The sequence below is a fragment of the Gorilla gorilla genome, chromosome 11, assembly GCF_029281585.2.
Source record: "Gorilla gorilla gorilla isolate KB3781 chromosome 11, NHGRI_mGorGor1-v2.1_pri, whole genome shotgun sequence".
NCBI lineage: Eukaryota > Metazoa > Chordata > Mammalia > Primates > Hominidae > Gorilla > Gorilla gorilla.
The window spans coordinates 103,001,462-103,021,972 of NC_073235.2; the positions used below are offsets into that span (position 1 = coordinate 103,001,462).

General features: G+C 37.0%; 1 protein-coding gene across 1 annotated transcript in view; it reads left to right on the forward strand.

Moving 5' to 3' along the window:
• The window catches only part of SGO2 (shugoshin 2), a 57,801-nt gene that overhangs the window by 16,106 nt on the left and 21,184 nt on the right, over nucleotides 1–20,511 (forward strand). Inside the window, exon 5 of the mRNA XM_019021797.3 lies at nucleotides 365–450. Within this exon, the coding sequence (XP_018877342.2) occupies nucleotides 365–450 (86 nt within the window). The remainder of the gene's footprint in view (nucleotides 1–364; nucleotides 451–20,511) is intronic.

Here is a 20,511-nt window from a genome sequence, read left to right on the forward strand (position 1 = left end):
AAAGCCATTTAAAAGATGTATTATAAAATTCAATAAAATATTGCATAATACATATGTAGACATGAACATATTGCATGTATGTAAAGATATTGTATTTGTGTAGGTATAGTCATGTATTTATTCCTGCACATAGAAGAATGTTGAGGTTATATACCAAAATGTTGGCAGTGATTATCTTTCGTTGGCATGATTAAGGATGCACTGTGTTTTAACCTTATTATCACATTATTCTCATTAAACTATTAAAGGTAAATGCAAAAATTGTTCTTTTACTATTAATGTCATTGTATAATTTGGTACTGTGATAACTAACATGATTTAATAAGGTTAGAAACTTTGTTTTCTTTATTTTTTTCAAAAATAGTTCCATCAGAGTTCCTTTCTACTGTCAGCTAGCAAGAAGAAACGAATTAGTAAACAGTGCAAGTTGATGCGTCTTCCATTTGCAAGGTAAATATGGGCTTGAATTACACTAGTTCAGAGTATATAGATTTTATATAACACAATTAGCGTTTGTGTGTATTGTACAGTGTTCAGGATCATCAACCTGTAGTTATCTACTAACGTAGAAATGAGGTGGTTTGTAGTGTCTTGCTATAGGTTGTTTCTCTAGGACTTCAAGGAAACTTACGGTCAATCCCCCAACCAGGTTTATTTGTAATGTCTTGCTACTTTATAGTTCTTTTTTTTCTTTTCATCTAGTTCACTCCTGGCCTCATATTGATTTTTGCTGGATAAATCTGATGACTGTTTCTACCTTTATTATCCTGTGTACTGTCCTAAGCTTTAAAATTAATTTTTGTCGACCAGCAGGGCGTGGTGGCTCATGCCTGTAATCCCAGCACTTTGGGAGGCTGAGGCAGGAGGATCACGAAGTCAGGAAATCGAGACCATCCTGGCTAACATGGTGAAACCCCATCTCTACTAAAAATACAAAAAATTAGCCGGGTGTGGTGGCGGGCACCTGTAGTCCTAGCTACTTGGGAGGCTGAGGCAGGAGAATGGTGTGAACTCGGGAGGCAGAGCTTGCAGTGAGCCGAGATTGCGCCACTGCGCTCCAGCCTGGGCGACAGAGCAAGACTCTGTCTCAAAAAAACAAACAAACAAAATTAACTTTTGTCTTTGCTCTTATCCTCCTGTGCACAATTCTCATTTTTTATTAATTTGATTATAAGTTATAGAAAGCACCCTATTTCAAATCTGTCATCTTACAAGTCAGTCAGTGATGCTCAGAGAGGCAAAATGATTGAATGAATTGATAGCATTGACCAAAATCCTGTTGTCTCTTTTAGAAATGTTCTATTATATATAACGTATAGATTTAATGCTTTTCCTTAAGTGCACAAGTAAATGCACTTATTTATTGAAATGCTATCTGTGCCATAGTAAAAAATTCTCATATTTACTGTATCACTTTCAATTCATTGTAGTTTGTTCCATTGACTTGCCTATTATGTGTGTTATTACCATTTCATACCAGTACATTTTAATTGTTGTAATTTTAAAATAGTAAATTTTGTTATTAGATCCTTAGTAGTTTTTCAAAAGTATGTTGTCATTATGCACGTATTGTTTCATATAGATATGCAAATTAAGTGTCAACTTGTCCTCCAAAAAATTGTATTGTGTGTCTTTAAGTGAACTTTTGTTTGAAGTATATTATACATATTCAAACACGGTGTATTTTCACCAAGTGAACACTGTTGTGTAATGCATACCCAGAACAAGAAACAGAATATTACCAACATCTCAGATACTTCCTTGTGTCCCTTTCTAGTCACTACCCACTACCCAACACCTACCCAAGGATAAATATTATACCGACTTCTAATTATAGATCAATTAATTTTACATGGTTTTGAACTTCATATAATGAAATTATACAGTATGTATGTTTGTCTCTGTCTTCTTTTGCCCAGCATTATGTTTGTTAGATTCATCCATATTGCTGTATGTAGTTGTAAATTATTTGTTCTCATTGCTGTATAGTATTCAATTGTATGATTATACTACAATGTATCCATTCTTCTTATGGTCAACATTTTGTTGGTTTTCCAGTTTGTTTGTTTGCTTTTTGAGACAGAGTCTTGCTCTGTCACCCAAGCTGGAGTGCAGTGGCACGATCTTGGCTCACTGCAACCTCCACCTCCCAGGTTCAAGTGATCCTCCTGCCTCAGCCTCCCAAGTAGTTGGGATTATGGGCACCCACCACTCTTCTTGGCTAATTTTTGTATTTTTAATAGGGACAGGATTTTACCATGTTGGCCAGGCTGGTCTCTAACTCCTCACCTCCAGTAATCCTCCCACCTCGGCCTCTGAAAGTGCTGGGATTACAAGCATGAGCCACCACACCTGACTTGGTTTTCTAGTTTTGGTCTATTACAAATAGGGCTGCCACATATATGCCTTTTGATGAAGGTATGCACACATTCTGTTAGGTATATAGTGTGGAGTAGAATTACTTGGGAGATCTATCTATCTATCTATGTATCTATGTATGTATCTATGTATCTATCTATCTATCTATCTATCTATCTATCTATCTATCTATCTTTGGCTTCAGGAGAAACTGCTAAGTAGTTTTCTAAAGGAGTTATACCAATTTACATTATTACTAACAATATATGAGGATTCCTGTTGTTCTATATCCTCAACAATTCTTGTTATTGTCTGTCTTTTTCATTTTAGCCATTTTGAGGGATGTGTAGTGGTATCATTTTGCAGTTTTATTTTTAATTTTCCTGATAATTAAGAAGTTAAGTATCTTTTCATATGTTTACTTTCTATTGGGTTATCTGTCATATTTTTTAAGGTGTTCTTTGTATACATATTTTTGTATGTGAGGCAAGGTCTCACTTTGTCACCCAGCCTGGAGTGTAGTGGTGCAATCTCAGCTCACTACAGCCTTGACCTCTTGGGCTCAAGCGATCCTCTCTCCTCAGTCCCCCAAGTAGCTGGGACTACAGGTGCATGCCATCATGCCCGGCTAATTTTTATACTTTTTGTAGAGACAGGGTTTTGCCATGTTGCCCAGGCTAGTCTTGAACTCCTGAGCTCAAATGATCTGCCCACCTCAACCTCGCAAAGTGCTAGGATTACAGGTGTGAGCCACCATGCCTGGCATATTCTTCGTGTATCTTCTACTCTGTGGCTTGCCCCTTTGCTCTCTGAATGGTGTCTTTAGATGACCAGTAGCTCTTTATGAAATCCAACTTTGTTTGTGGCGGGGAGGTGTGTATCTTCTCCCTCACCCGCCTTTTCGGTTACTAATTTTTGTGTCCTTTTGAGAAAATCTTTATTGGTTCTGGTTCTAAAACGGCAGTGTAAGATAAGCTGGCTTCTCTTGCCCCAACAAAACAAAACAAAACAAAATATACAGTGCCAAGATCTACCACCATCAACAGCCCAGAGCTCAAGCTAGTTGAGATACTTCCTGGGGCCAAAGAGAGGTGGAAAAACTCTGAGCAGATGGTAGGAGAACTGCACTTCCACATGTGCGATGCCCCTCCCTCCCATTCTGCCAGGCCCGAACTATGTGGAAAATCTCCCCTCAACTCACAGTTTCTATACTGGAAAAAGCAAAATTGAAATGGTCAGCCAGCTTCCCCACCTTCTTCAGTTCCCTGTCAGGAGAACTGTCCTTGCCTTAACTGATGGGTAGCATTATGACTGCCTGAAGGGAGAAATATCCCCAAGGACAGGCAGAGACAGACAAGCAAGGCTGGACTACCATCCCCAGCCCAGAAACTCTGCTCTGTAACTCAGCCAAAGGAAGCGCCAAATGAGAGTGGTTGTAGGAGGTGCATTCCCCAGGTCCCCTGGGTGTGAACTCCTAGCCAGCCTTCCCACATTGCTGTCCTAAACCCTTTGGGACCTCCCCCATTTTGGGACAGGCAGTGGTCAAACCATTTACTAGCTCCAAGGTGAACCTGGGTTGAAGGCACCACCTAGAGCCAAAAAGGAGGCAGCAAACTAGCAGTATAGATTTGCTAAAAAAAAAAAAAAAATTAGCCAGGCGTGGTGGTGGGTGCCTGTAGTCCCAGTTATTCAGGAGGCTGAGGCAGGAGAATGACATGAACCCAGAAGGCGGAGCTTGCAGTGAGCCGAGATCCTGCCACTGCACTCCAGCCTGGGCTATCAAGCGAGACTCCATCTGAAAAAAAAAAAAAAAAAAAAAAAAGATTTGCTAGGCAGATATATTCAATAAAATCCAAAACAGGCTGGACAAAGAAAACTGGAATAAATAATCCTTCAAGGCAAAGACGTAGACTTACACTCACTAGAAACTACAGCAGACAAGGAACCATGAGCTTCCCAAAAGGACAAAAAGCAGAAATTTAGTGACTGATGAAGTGGCAGTTTGTGAGTTCTTGGACCAAGAATTCTAAATAGTAGTTTTAAGGAAACTCAGTGATCTCCAAGATAATAAAGAAAAGCAGCTCAGAAATTTATCAGAGAAATTTAACAAAGAGATTAAAATAATAAAAAAAAAGTCAAACAGAAATCTTGGAACTGAGAAATACATTTGCTGAGCTATAAAACTCTTTAGAGGTTCTTAACAGCAGAATGAACCAAGCAGAGGAAAGAATCAGTGAGCTGACTATTTGAAAATACACAGTCAGAGGAGAAAAATAAATAGAAGGAAAAGGAATGAAGAGTGCCTACAAGATACAGAAAATTACCCCAAAAGACCAAATCTAAGAATTATTAGTGTTTAAGAGAGAGCTGAGCATGAGCAAGGCATAGGAAGCTTATTCAAAGAAGTAATAACAGAAAACTTTTCAAGACATGAGAAAGATATACATGTCCAGGTAAAGGAAGGCCTGAGAACACCAAACAGATTCAATGCAAATAAGACTACTTCAAGGCATATAATAATCAAACTCTCAAAGGTCAAAGACAAAGAGAAGATCCTAAAAGCAATGAGAGATAAGAAGCAAATAACATAAAGGAGCTCCAATTCATGGGGCAACAGACTTCTCCACAGAAACCATGCAGGCCAGGAGGGAGTAGAACAACATTTTCAAGGCACTCAAACAACACCAACAACAAAAAACTGACACCCAAGAATACTGTGTCCAACAAATTGTCATGCAAATTTAAAGGAGAGCTAAAGTCTTTCACGGATAAACAAAAGCTGAGGAAATTCACCACCACCAAGACCCATCTTGCGAGAAATGCAGAAGGGAGTTCTTCAATCTGAAAGTAAAAAGCACTACCATGCAAAAGGAAACTTTTTAAGGTATAAAACCCACTGGTAAAATTAAGTACACAGACAAACCCAGAATCCTTTGTTAACTGTATTTATGGTGTGCAATCCACTCAAACTCTAGCATGAAGCCCAAAAGATAAATTTATCAAAACTATATCAACCTGTTAATAGATAATATAAAAATATGTAAATTGATACAACTAAAAGACAAAATGTTGGAGGGTGGAGTTAAATTATAGAATTCTTTTGTGGGCTTTTATATAAATTGTCTCAGTTCTTCAGTTAAAAGCCATAGAGTAGCTGAATGGATAAATAAATGAGACCTACCTATGTGCTCCCTTCAAGAAACCCACTTCACCTGTAAAGACACATATAGACAAAGTGGAGAAGGGCTGGAAAAAGATATTCCATGCAACTAGAAAACAAGAGCAAGAGTAGCTGTACTCGTAGCAGATAAGATAAACTACAAAGACTGTAAAAACTGGCAGTAAAGGAGGGTCACTATATGATTAAGGGGTCAATTCAACCAGAGGATATAACAATTATAAATATCTATGCACTCAACACTGCAGCTCCATATAAAGCCAACATTAATGGATGTAAAGGGAGAGAGAGACTGCAATACAGTAATAGTAGGGGGCTTTAACATCCCACTCTCAGTAATAGACAAGATCATCCAGACAGAAAATCAACAAAGAAACAGCATAAACTGCACACTAGATACAATAGGTCTAACTGACATTTCACCCAACTGCTGCAGAATACACATTCTTTTCATCAACACATGGAAGATTTTTAAGAATAGACCATATCTTAGGCACAAACAAATCTGTACAAGTTCAAAAAAATATAAATCATATCTGGTATCTTCACAATGGAAGAAAACTGGAAATTAATAATGAGAGGAACTTTGGAAAATACACAAACAAATGGAAATTAAACAACATGCTCCTAAGCAACCAACGGGTCAAAGAAGCAAGTAAGAAGGAAATTAAAAATTTTCTTAAATGAAAAGGGAAATACAACATAGCAAAGTGTATGGGGTATGGCAAAAGCAATACTGAAAGGGAAGTTTATAGCAATAAATGCGTATATCAAAAAAGGAGAAAAACTTCAAATAAACAACCTAAAAATACATGTCAAGGAATTAGAAAAGCAAGAACAAAGCAAATCCCAAGTTAGCAGAAGAAATAATAAAGATCAGAGCAGAAATAAATAAAATTGATACTAAAAAAGTATAGAAGATAAAATGAAAAGTTGGTTTTTTGAAAAGATAAACAACATTGACAAACCTTTAGCTAGACTGAGAGAGAGGACTATAATAAATAAAATCAAACAAGAGATGAGACATAACACCTCAGACCTCAGAAATATAAATAATTATTAGAGATGATTATGAATAATTATACACCAACAAATCACAAAATGTGGAAGAAATGAATACATTTTTGGACACATATAACCTACCAAGATTAAACCATAAAGAAATAGAAAACCTCAACAAACCAATAACAAGTAATGAGATTGAAGCTATAATAAAAACTCTCCCATTGAAGAAAAGCCCAGGCTGGGCACAGTGGGTCACACCTATAATCCCAGCCCTTTGGGAGGCCAAGGCAGGAGAATTGCTTGAGGCCAGGAGTTTGAGACCAGCCTGGGCAATATAACAAGATCCAGTCCCTACAGAATAAAAAATGAGCTGGGTATGGTGGCTAATCCTGTGAGGATTAATCCTGTCAGGCTAATCCTGTGGTCCCAGCTACTCAGGAGGCTAAGGTGGGAGGACTGTTTGAGCCTGGAAAGTTGAGGCTGCAGTGAGCAGTGTTCACACCACTGCACTCCAGCTTTGGTGACGGAGCAACACCCTGTCTCAAAAAAAGAAAAGCCCAGGACTTGATGGATTCACTGCTGAATTCTACCAAAAATTTAAAGAACAATGATTATGAATCCCACTAAAACTCTTTGAAAAGGAGGGAATACTTCCAAACTCACTCTACAAGGCCAGCATTACCCTAATACCAAAACCAGACAAGGACACAACGAAAAAATAAAACTACAGACCAATATCACTGATGAACATAGATGCAAAAATCCTCAACAAAGTACTAGCAAGTCAAATTCAACAACACATTAAAAAGAACATTCACCATGATCAAGTGGGATTCATGCTAGGGTTTTAAGGATGGCTCAGCATACACAAATCAATCAATGTGATTCACCACATTAAAAGAAACAAGAACAAAAGCTGTATGATTATTTCAATAGATGCCAAACAGCTTTTGGTAAAATTCAACATCCCTTTTTGATAAAAACACTCATCAAAATGGGTATAAAAAGAATATACCTCAAAGTAGGAAAGGCCATCTATGACAAACCCACATCTAGCATTGTACTTTGAAGACTGGAACAAGACAAGAATGCCCACTTTCACTGCTATTCAACATAATACTTGAAGTACTGGCCAGAGCAACTAAGCAAGAAAACAAAATAAAGGGCATCCACATTGGAAAGGAAGAAGTCAAATTAGCCTTGTTTGCAGATTGCCTGATCTTATAAAGACTCCACTGAAAAGCTGTTAGGACACATAAGGGAATTCAGTAAAGTTGCAGGATGCAAAATCAACATAATTAGTAGCATTTATATACACCAACAGTGGACAATCTGAAAAAGAAGTCGAGAAAGCAATCCCATTTATCATAGCTACAAAAAATATGAAATACCTAGGAATCAATCTAACCAAAAGAGGTGAAAGTTCTATAGAAGGAAAATGACAAAACCCTGATGAAAGAAATAGGACACCAAAAAAGGGAAGATATTCCATGCTCATGGATTGGAAGAATTAATACTGTTAAAATGAAAATACTACCCAAAGCAATTTACAGATTCAATACAATTCATATCAAAATACCAATGACATTCTTCACAGAAATAAGGGGGAAAAATCCTAAAATTTATATGAACCCGCAAAAGACCCTGAGTAACCAAAGCAATCTTGAGCAAAATGAACAAAGCTGGAGGCATCACACTACATGACTTCAAAATTTATGACAAAGCTGTAGTAAACAAAACAGCATGGTACTGGCATAAAAATGGACATAGATACCAATGGAACAGAGAACCTAGATATAAATGCACCATTTACAACCAACTCATCTTCTGCAAAGGTCCCAAGAACTTACAAAGGGATAGTGGTCAATAAATAGTGCTGGGAAAACTGGATAACTATATGCAGAAGAATGAAACTAGACTCCTATCTCTCACCATACACAAAAATCAAATCAAAATGGATAAAAGATTTGAATCTAAGACCCAAAACTATGAAACTATTAGAAGAAAACATTGGGGAAACACTTCAGGAGTGATCTGGGCAAAAATGTCTTGTGTAAGACCTCAAAAGCACAGGCAACCAAAGCAAAAATAGACAATTAAGATTATTACATCAAGCTAAAAAGCTTCTGCACAGCAACAGAAACAATCAACAAAGTGAAGAGACAACCCATATAATGTGAGAAAATATTTGCAAACTGTCTCTCTGAGAAAGGATTAATAACCAGCATATATTGGGAGCTTAAACAACTAAGTAGCAAAAAAAAAAAAAAAAAGAAAAAAGGGGAATCATCATATACTGGTAGAAATGTAAATTAATATAGCCACTATGCAGAACAGCATGGAGGTTCTTCAAAAAACTAAAAATATACCTTCCATATGATCTAGCAATTCCATTGCTGAGTATATATCCAAAAAAAAAAAAAAAGGAAATCAGTGTATCAAAGAGCTGTCTGCACTCCCATGTTTATTGCAGCACTATTCACAAAGCCAACATGTGGAATCAACCTAAGCACCCATCAACAGATGTGTGGATAAAGTATGGAAGATATATACACAATGGCATATTATTCAGTCATAAAAATAAAATCCTGTTATTTGCAGCAACATGGACAGAACTGAGGCCATTATGTTAAGTGAAATAAACCAAGCACCAAAAGACAAATATTCTCACTCATATGTGGGAGCTTAAAAAGTGGATCTCATGAAGATACATTTGTGGTTACCAGAGGCTGGGAAGGGGGGGAGAGGAATGAAACAGAATTTTCATTATCACTGAACTGTAGACTTAAAAATGGGAAAGATGTAAGTCATATGTGTATCTTTTACCTCAATACATTTTTTTAAAAGGAATATTTCTATTGATTGCAAGGTCACAAGGTGTTCTGTTATAAAATTTTTATTATTTTCCCATTCACGTTTATATATTCAGTCTACTTAGAATTTTGGGTATGATGGGAGGGAAGGGTCATAATTTTTTTTTTCATGTAGGTATCTTACTGACCTTGTATCATTTATTGAAGCAATCATCCTTTTTCCATCCCACTGCAGTGTCATCTGTATTGTAAATCAAGGAGACTGGATATGAATGGGTCTGTTTCTAAACTCACTATTCTATTATGTGAGTCCTTTTGTGAATACCACACTGTCTTAATTATTAGCTTTATAGTAAGTCTAGCTATTTGATAGTGTGAATCTCCATTTTATTTATTTTTATTCTTCAACATTAGCTTGGCTCTTTGCATTTACACTTGAATTTTAGAATCAGCTTGTCAGTTTACACACACACATACATAACCTAGAATTTTTGGCCAGGATTATGTGGAATATAGTTCAGTGCGGGGACAACGGACATTTTATAAAATTGACTCTTCCATCTATAAACATGATATATCACTCTATTTAGCTATAATATATATTCTCTCCATGTTTTGTAGTTTTTTTGTATTGAGTTATTACATATCTCAGATTTATTTCTATTCATTTCATATAGTTACTTTTTTAAAATATATTTTTTGAGATAGGGTCTTGCTATGTTGTCCAGGCTAGATTCAAACTCCTACCTCAGCCTCCTGAATAACTGAGATTACAGTTGTGTGTCACAGTGCTCAGCTTTATTTTATATTCTTAAATGATATTCTGAATGTTACTGGGTTTTGTTTGTTTGTTTTTTAAGTGAAAGCAAGTTTACTAGTAAAGTTAAGGAATAAAGAGCGGCTACTCCATAAGCAGAGCAGTGGTATGGGCTGTTCAACCAAGGTTACTTGTAGTTATTCCTTGATCATATGCGAAACAAGGGGTGGATTATTCATGAGTTTTCTAGGAAGGAGGTGGGCAATTCCTGGAACTGAGGTTTTCTCCCCTTTTAGACCATATAAGGTAACTTCCTGACATTACCATGGCATTTGTAAATTGTCATGGTGCTGGTGGGACTGTCTTTTAGCATGCTAATAAATTATAATTAGCATATAATGAGCAGTGAGGTTGACCGGAGGTCACTTTTGTCACCATCTTGGTTTTGGTGGGTTTTGGCCAGCTTCTTTACTGCAGGCTGTTTTATCAGCAAGGTCTTTGTGACCTGTACTTTTTGCTGACCTCCTGTCTCATCCATTGACTAAGAATGCCTTAACGTCCTGGGAGTGCAGCCCAGAAGGTCTCAGCCTTATTTTACCCATCCCCTGTTCAAGACAGAGTTGCTCTGGCTCAAACACCTCTGACACATCCGCACCCCCCTGCCCCCTTTTACAAGGGAACCCTTAATCCTAAGGGTTGTAGAGGGATGAAAATTCGTCTTCTGTAACTTCTTCAGGCTGAATAGGGGTGATGATATTCCTGCCTAACTGTTAGGGTCTCTTGTATTTGGGTAGAGAGGAGCTTAGTCAGAAGGCAACAGTATGGTGAGGACCATTCATAACTCTTGAGTTCTGACAAAAGGTGATACCTGGAAGATTAATAAGTGCACCATTTCAGAAAACATTAAGGAAGCCCATACTGCATTCCTACACAAGGAGTACAATAGCAATATATTCTACAACAGTAAAACAAAATAAGTAAAATTATCCCAAGTAAACTAAATAAGAAGGCTTTCCATGAACTGGGCAATTGTTGAAACCAAACTAATAGGGAGTCAAAGACTGATTCCAATATGTGCCCAGAATTAGAATACTGATTGAGATTTCTACATTACCTATCCCTCTTGTTTCTTTTGAACAACAGCCAGAGACCACTGATGGGTTCACAGGAATAAGCAGAGTCAGTCTAAATTGCAGAAAAAAACTCAAAAACAACTGATGAGACTAGAATCCAATAACAGGTGTATCGTAGTGCTTGAAACATAATTTTCTTCTCTCTCCAGTATCACATTTTTACTAAAGACAAATCATAATAGAACTGATTTGTTTGCAAAAATAAGCTTTAGTCTTACACTTAGCCTGATTATTTGTATAAAGTGCAGCAAGAATAATTTTTTTAAACATAAGCTCTTTTTAAACTGGCTTTGATGGAACATTGTTCCATAAGGAATCTCAGATGAGACTTTTTTAAAGCCGAGCGCAGCCATGGGTTTGTACCCTCCAATACCTATAACTTGAGTAAATTCCTCTCTTCTTGAGGTCCCAAGATAACTTGGGGCTCCTGGGCCCGTCAGAAAATGACATTATTTACTTACCGCAGGTCAAGAAACCTGTACAGGGATTGTGTACACAAGGTATGAGGCCAGTTTTCCCAATGGGCCTTTATTGGCTCTCTAAGTCAAATTTGATTCCTTAAAGGAAAGCACACCATTCCAGTCAATGCCTTGGTAAAATAACCAGTTTTTCCAATTGTGTTCTGTTGCAAAAGAAAACAGATTCTTATTGTACTTATACAAACAACTATATTGCCATCAATTAAGAATATTCACAACTAGTTTTCAAATTCTAGAGAAATCAGGTAGAGAGAAACAAACATGCTCCAAATTTTGTTCACAGGAGTATACTGTACTCAATTTTTAAAAGCTGTAAATAGCTCAAAAGAAAAATTTTGTTGACACTGAAAAACAAAACAAAAGATCATCAACGTTTCAAGCAAAAAGCCAAAAAAGATTACTTCAGACTTACATTGGTTCAGTCCATGCAGTTAAGTACTGTCCTATTTGATATTCATGAACATTTCCACTCTCCATGAGTACTGGAAGTTTTTTCCTCTATTCTAATGTCACAATCTCCAAAGTTACTAGAAACTTGCATTCAAGAGCACCTGTCAAAGTCCTATAGCTGATTATAAATTACCTTTTGAAGAGGATTAAAACAAGACAATTGTCTGTAGGTGACAAAAAGTCTTAGTTAGGACAACCATTATTAAAGCCACAATCAACAAGGAAATTTTGGTTTCTTCTATGACATACAACAATTTTACATAACAGTTATAATGATTAATAACATACACTAAGCCATATCAGAGTTACAGGAATTTTGCATAATTTTGGAACACATACCAGTAATATTTATATAAGCACAAAGAAAGGCAAACACTTTCACATTCGACAGTGCTTCCTGTAAGATTTTTATGCCAAATACGCCAAATTTCACCACTGCATTAGTGCATTATTTATGTCAAACTCAATTCTTAATAAAACCTTATACAAAAATGTATTCAATCTTAATCAGTTTGACCTTAAGGTAAGATTCTCAAACCTTTTACAACCCTTTACAAATTTTTTTTTAAAGAGCAGATCAGTGCTCTAAGAAAAACCTGTTATGCTTTTATTCCAATGTTCAATTTATGGAAAGACAGAATAATACCCCTTTAATATGTTCTCACACACAATGTTTTTACAAGATTAATTTTTCACAAACCTCCACAACTTGCTTGAATCTTCAGCTTTATCCTATCTAATTTAAAACAATTCTTTAACCCCCTCAACAAGGCAAAAAAAATTCACATTCCCATGACTTTTTATAATCTTTTCCCAAAGATTAGTTAAGTCACATGAACTAAAAGGCATTACACTTTTTACTTTTCTGACAAAATGTTTTATTTAAGCACTTATTATTTTTAAGCCAGTTAAAGCCCTTTTATATCACACACATCACACACATAAATACACAGACAAACAAAAGAAGATCCAGTAGTTGTAAGATTTTTCATTTGCTAGTTTTTAAGTTTCTATTTCAAGCATACAGTTTCTAGGGCCTAATAAGCAGGCATAGCTGGAAGGCAAAATAAATCCCCCCAAATTAAGGGTCCCATTTTTATACCAGATCCTAGATCCCAAAAAATGAGAAATGCTACGGAACAAGACAGTACAATGATTTTACTGTGCATTTTTTACAAAGCAACCCAAAGCTAATCAGCCCATTCTGTGATTAGCCCATCCCCCAGGGGAATCTTATTTCTCAGTGGTAGTGGGAGGTAAGGACATTTCCAATACCTTCCGGGTGGCCAAGAAAGAGCATGCTTTTCTGATCCAAACGTGCAAACAGCCGAGTATCCCCGCCATAACTGCCATTAGCTATCCCCAGAAGCATATTTCCTACCAAATTATTACACCCCAATGTTCTCTCATAATGCAAAGAATTTCTGTTCTCTCATAATGCAAAGAATTTCTGATACCCCCGAAAGTCAAAAATATCAGATAACACAATGTGAAACAGAATAGAGCCTTAGATTTTGAGGGAGATCTATCAACTTTCAATTCCTGGGGTTTCATGAGGTAAATAGGTTTTTCCCAAAACAGGGTCTGTGGTGCCTCCTCTGTTTTCCCCAAGGAGTCTCAGGCTATTAGAGCTTGAATATCCGCTTTTTTGTTTGTTTGTTTTGAGACGGAGTCTCACTCTTGTCGTCCAGGCTGGAGTGCAGTGGTGCAATCTCGGCTCACTACAACCTCCACCTCCTGGGTTCAAGCAATTCTCCTGCCTCAGCCTCCTGAGTAGCTGGGATTACAGGCACCTGCCACCAAGCCTGGCTAATTTTTGTATTTTTAGTAGAGATGGGGTTTCATCATTGTTGGCCAGGCTGGTCTCGAACTCCTGACCTCAGGTGATCTGCCCACCTCAGCCTCCCAAAGTGCTGGGATTACAGGCATGAGCCACCGTGCTAAGTCGAATATCCGCTTTTAATTATCTACTGACTTTTAGTCATAGTGCTCTTTTAAAAAGTCCTTTTAAATCTCATTACCTGATTTTAGCCAGGCCAAACAGCCAATATTTCTCGCTTTTGAATTTTACCAAAGGTAACCTCCCAGGTGAAACCAATAAGCCTAACATTATGACTTAACCATAAGTTAATCATATGTACATGATATTTTCAAGGAGGTGGTAAGCAATTTTTATAAGATCTAGAATCTCCAAAGGTAGCTCAGAGAAAGGAAGATTCACGAAGGGAAGCCAGAAGTCATACATGGAGGGGAAGAGAATCAACAAATGATAAAGATCACACAGATATCAAGCAGAAAGTACTCATTCCCTAAGCTGGGAATTGAACCCAAGCTGCCATAGTGAAAAGACAAAGCCTTAGCCAGTAAGCTACAGCATTGGGCAGTTTCCATTGCCCTTCCCAGAAGGACCTTACAGCAGCCAATTTTGAGCTTGCAAAGGCTTTTAACTGCTCAAAACAATTTTTAGAGCTAACTGTGATATCAACCCCAAAACTCCTGGCTGAGAGAGAGAGAGACAGAGACAGAGACAGAGAGACAGAGAGAGGGGGAGAGAGAGAGAGATTGCCTGTGGCAAAGTGGGGCAGGCAAAGAGTTCAGGGAAGCCAGAGAAAGACCCACTCATTGCAATGACACTGAATCAAAAGTTCAGGTGGCCATTTGTCGGTTGTGAAAGGATCTGTTCCAGCAGTCCCGTCAGCTCTCAGGTTTCCCCCTTTAGGGGAGGAAAAAGCTTCCCCATGTCCCATGAACATGTATGTGCCTAATCCTGTCACCCACAGCCATCTGCAAAGAGTGGAAGGCAAATTAATCCAAAGAGAAGAGTGGTTAACGTCCCATAATGCCAAATTTGTTTGTAGCCAAGAGGGACTTTACTGATGGGGGCCTCTAATCCCCTACATCTCAGAAGGGACTCTAACCCTCATAAGTTGGGCCTCAAACTGAAGTTTGGTGAAGCATCCTTGCCTTTTATTAAGAGGGGCCTTTAATCCACTCTGTCTTAGGAGAGACTAACTCCCCTAAGTTGGGCCTCTAACCCAATCCCATCCTTTACCTGGGCACCCCACCACTTACCCAAAGTTGGCCAATTGGTGCTGCAGTCTATTTCCTTTGGGTCAGGGGTCTCCTCAGTATCATCCCTTCATGGTTTGCCAAGAAGATGTTATTGGAAAGCGTCCTGATCCAGACCCCAAGAGAGGGTTCTTGGATCTCACACAAGAAAGAATTCAAGGCAAATCCTTAAAGTAAAAGCAAGTTTATTAGGAAAGTAAAGGAATAAGAAATGGCTACTCCATAGGCAGAGAAGCTCTGCTTTTTAAATTTAATTTTCTTCTTGATGTTAATATATAGCAATATGATTTTTGGATATTGACCTTGTTTCCAGTGACCTTGCTATTCTAATAGTTTGTGAATATAATTTTACTATTTGTGAATAACGGCAGTTTTATTCCCCCTAACCTCCTAATATATAGCTTTTCTTTTATTTGTTTGTTTGTTTGTTTTGTCCAGGTTTTGGCTTTTATTTTTTCTTACCTTGTTGCATTGGCTACTTTTTTTTTTTTTTTTTTTTGAGACGGAGTCTCACTCTGTCACCAAGCTTGAGTGCAATGGCATGATCTCGGCTCACTGCAACCTCTGCCTCCTGGGTTCAAGCGATTCTCCTGCCTCAGCCTCCTGAGTAGCTGGGACTACAGGCACGCACCATCACTCCCAGCTAATTTTTGTACTTTTAGTAGAGACAGGGTTTCACCATGTTGGCCAGGGTGGTCTCAATCTCTTGAACCTTGTGATCTGTCCACCTTGGCCTTCCAAAATGCTGGGATTACAGGTGTGAGCCACCGTGCCCGGCCAGCTACTTGGTAAATATTGAATAAAAGAAGTAAGAACAGGCATTCATATTGTATTCCCATTATTAAATATTGTATTCCTGTTATTAAATATGATGTCTGCTCTTGGGTTTTTGTAGATTCTCTTAATCAGATTATGAAAGTTTCTTTGTACTTTCAGTTTGCTGAGAGTTTTTCATGAATAACTACTGAATTTTATCAAATGCTTTTTCTGTCACTGTTGAGTAGATACTAATTTTTTCTTTTTTCTATTAATGTTATGAATTTTTAAATATTTTTATTCATATAATGAATTATAAGGATTTTTGAATGTTAAACCACAATTGCATTTCTACAATGAACTGCTCCTGATGAAGTATCCTTTTGATATGCCACAAAATTGTAATTGCTAATTTAAAAAAAATATTTTTGCATCATTTTACATCATTGTATGTTGATGAAAATGATGTATAATTTTTGTTTCTTGTAATAGATTTTGTCAGGTTTTTGTATTTATAGTATGCTGGTCACTGTAAATGAATTAAGTGCACCTCTTTTTCTGTTTTATGGCAGCATTTGTGTAGGATTTTTTTTTTTTTTTTTTTAATGTTTAGAAGTTATCTGGGCCTGCTTGCAGTTTTCTTGTGGAAAAGGTTTTGGTAACATCTCTTTTTTTTTTTTTTTTTTTTGAGGTGGAGTTTCACTCCTGCAACCCAGGCTAGAGTGCAGTGGTGCGATCTTGGCTCACTGCAGCCTCTGCCTTCCGGATTCAAGTGGTTCTCCTGTCTCAGCCTCCTGAGTAACTGGGATTACAGATGCTCGCCAACGCGCCCAGCTAAATTTTGTATATTTTATAGAGACAGGGTTTCGCCATGTTGGCCAGGTTGGTGTCGAACTCCTGACCTCAGGTGATCCACCTGCCTCGGCCTCCCAGTGTGCTGGGATTACAGGCATGAGCCACCACGCCTGGTGTAACATCTCATTTCTTTAATAGGTATAAGAATATTCAGATTTCTTATTTCTTCTTAGGTTTGTTAAATTTTTTTTTAAAGAATTTGACCATTTCATCTAAAATTACTGGCATAAAATTGTCCATAATATTATCAAGTTATGTGCTTAATGTGTTTTGGGTATGTAGTGAGGTTCTCTTCTTCTTTCTCAGTATTGGTTATTTGTGTTTCATCACTTTTTTTCTTAGTCTTGCTCTAGAGGTCTGTCAATTTTATTCATCTTTGTGAAGGTCTCATTTGGAGCTATGTTGTTGTTTTAGTATATTTGTTTTCTATTTCATTGATTCTGCTCTTTATTGTTTCTTTCTGTTTTGCTTTTCTTTTCGTTATTATTATTACTCTTATTAGTTGCTTCTTGGGGTAGTTTAGATTATCAATTTTCAGCCTCTCTTTTAAAAAAATAAGCATTTAAGGTTATTTTCCTATAATCACTGCTTTAGCTGTGTTCCACAATTTTTGTTTGTTTATTTTGTGATGAGTTCTCGTTGCCCAAGCTGGACTTGATTTCCTAGGTTCAAATGATCCTCCTGCTTTAGCCTCCTGAGTAGCTGGGACTACAGGCATACATCATCAGTCTCCTAGATTCACAGTTTTTGATATACCATATCATTATTTAGTTCAAGATTTTTTTTTCTGATTTTTTATTTGACCCTGTGGATCACTTACAAGTATACTGTTTAATTTCTAAGCTGATGGTTATTTTTATTTTTACTTTTTGTTGTTGATATCTAGCTTAATTCTGCTATAATTAGGGACTATAGTTAAAATGAATTTAGATTTTTGAAGTAGGTTGGGAATTTCATTAGGACAAAGCTTGATCTAATTTGGTAATTATTTGGGGTGCACATGAAAAAAATGTGTATTTTGCAATGGCTGAACGCAGTATTTTTATGTATGGCAGCTGTGTCTAGTTTGTTAATTATAGTCTTGCATATCCTTCCTGCTTCTGTTGACTGTTTATTCTGTCAGTTATTGAGAGAAGTTTATTAAAGTCTACCATTATGATTATGAATTCATCTGTTTCTCCTTTTAGTTTTGTCAATTTTTGCTATATGTATTTTAAAGCTGTTATTAGGTACTCATACATTTAGGACTGATTTGTTTTTCTGATTTCTAGCAATGGTTCCTGCTTTGACTGTTATTAGGTACTCATACATTTAGGACTGATTTGTTTTTCTGATTTCTAGCAATGGTTCCTGCTTTGAAGTCTACTTTGTTTGTTATAATATTTCCATGATATATCTTTTTCTATACCCTTACTTTCAAATTCTATTATATTTAAAATGCTATATAAGTGAATCAGGTGTCATTTTATCATCTTCAGGTATCTATCTTTTTCTGTTGAAAAGTTAGCACCTTTCTTGCAAGCTGAAGAAGTTCCCTTTTTTCTGGTTTTCTGAGTTTTTATAATGATTTGTATTGAATTTTGTCAAATGATTTTTTTGCATTTCTAGAGAGAATCATTATTTTTTTCTTTGTTCTATTAATACAGTGACTTCAGTGGATTTTCTAATGCAAACTTTGCGTTCCTAAAAAAAAATTCCACTTCGTTATGATGTATTATTCTTTCTATATATTGCTGAGTTTGATTTGCTAATATTTTCTTTAAAATTCTTGTGCTATGTTCATAAGGGATATTGGTCTTTAATTTTCTTACAAAAACCGTTGATGGGTTTTGACAAGGGTTATGCTGGCCTCATGGGATGAGAAGCATTTGTCTTCCTCAATTTTTGAAAGAGTTTGTACAATTGGTAGTTTTTCATTAATGTTTAATAGAATTCACAAGAGAAGTAATTTGGGCCTGGAGTTTTTAATTATGAATTTAATTTTTAAAATAGATATGGGGCTTTTCAAGTTTTTGGTTTCTTTTCAAGTCAATTTAGAAAACGTTTGTCTTTCAAGAAAATCACACATCTCATCTAGTCAGTAAAGTTTATTGGTATAAAGTTGCTTATACTATGCTTTTCTTATTTTTTTTATTATTATACTTTAAGTTCTAGGGTACATGTGCACAACGTGCAGGTTTGTTACATATGTATACATCTGCCATGTTGGTGTGCTGCACCCATTAACTCGTCATTTACATTAGGTATGTTTCCTAACGCTATCCCTCCCCTCTGCCCCCACCCCACGACAGGCCCTGGTGTGTGATGTTCCCCATCCTGTGTCCAAGTGTTCTCATTGTTCAATTCCCACCTATGAGTGAGAACATGCAGTGTTTGGTTTTCTGTCCTTGCAATAGTTTGCTGAGAATGATGGTTTCCAGCTTCATCCATGTCCCTACAAAGGACATGAACTCATCCTTTTTTATGGCTGCATAGTATTCCATGGTGTATATGTGCACATTTTCTTAACCCAGTCTATCATTGTTGGACATTTGGGTTGTATACATTTGGGTTGGTTCCAAGTCTTTGCTATTGTGAATAGTGCTGCAATAAACATACGTGTGCATGTGTCTTTATAGCAGCATGATTTATAATCCTTTGGGTATATACCCAGTAATGGGAAAGCTGGGTCAAATGGTATTTCTAGTTCTAGATCCTTGAGGAATCGCCACACTGTCTTCCACAATGGTTGAACTAGTTTACAGTCCCACCAACAGTGTCAAAGTGTTCCTATTTCTCCACATCCTCTCCAGCACCTGTTGTTTCCTGACTTTTTAATGATTGCCATTCTAACTGGTGTGAGATGGTATCTCATTGTGGTTTTGATTTGCATTTCTCTGATGGGCAGTGATGATGAGCATTTTTTCATGTGTCTGTTGGCTGCATAAATGTCTTCTTTTGAGAAGTGTCTGTTATCCTTCACCCACTTTTTGATGGGGTTGTTTGATTTTTTCTTGTAAATTTGTTTAAGTTCTTTGTAGATTCTGGATATTAGCCCTTTGTCAGATGAGTAGATTGCAAAAATTTTCTCCCATTTTGTAGGTTGCCTGTTCACTCTGATGGTAGTTTCTTTTGCTGTGCAGAAGCCCTTTAGTTTAATTAGATCCCATTTGTCGATTTTGGCTTTTGCTGCAATTGCTTTTGGTGTTTTAGTCATGAAGTCCTTGCCCATGCCTGTGGCCTGAATGGTATTGCCTAGGTTTTCTTCTAGGGTTTTTATGGTTTTAGGTCTAACATGTAAGTCTTTAATCCATGTTGAATTAATTTTTGTATAAGGTGTAAGGAAGGGATCCAGTTTCAGCTTTCTACATATGGCTAGCCAGTTTTCCCAGCACCATTTATTAAATAGGGAATCCTTTCCCCATTTCTTGTTTTTGTCAGGTTTGTCAAATATCAGATGGTTGTAGATGTGTGGTATTATTTTTGAGGGCTCTGTTCTGTTCCATTGGTCTATATCTCTGTTTTGGTACCAGTACCATGCTGTTTTGGTTGCTGTAGCCTTGTAGTATTGTTTGAAGTCAGGTAGCGTGATGCCTCCAGCTTTGTTCTTTTGGCTTAGGATTGTCTTGGCAATGCGGGCTGTTTTTTGTTTCCACATGAACTTTAAAGTAGGTTTTTC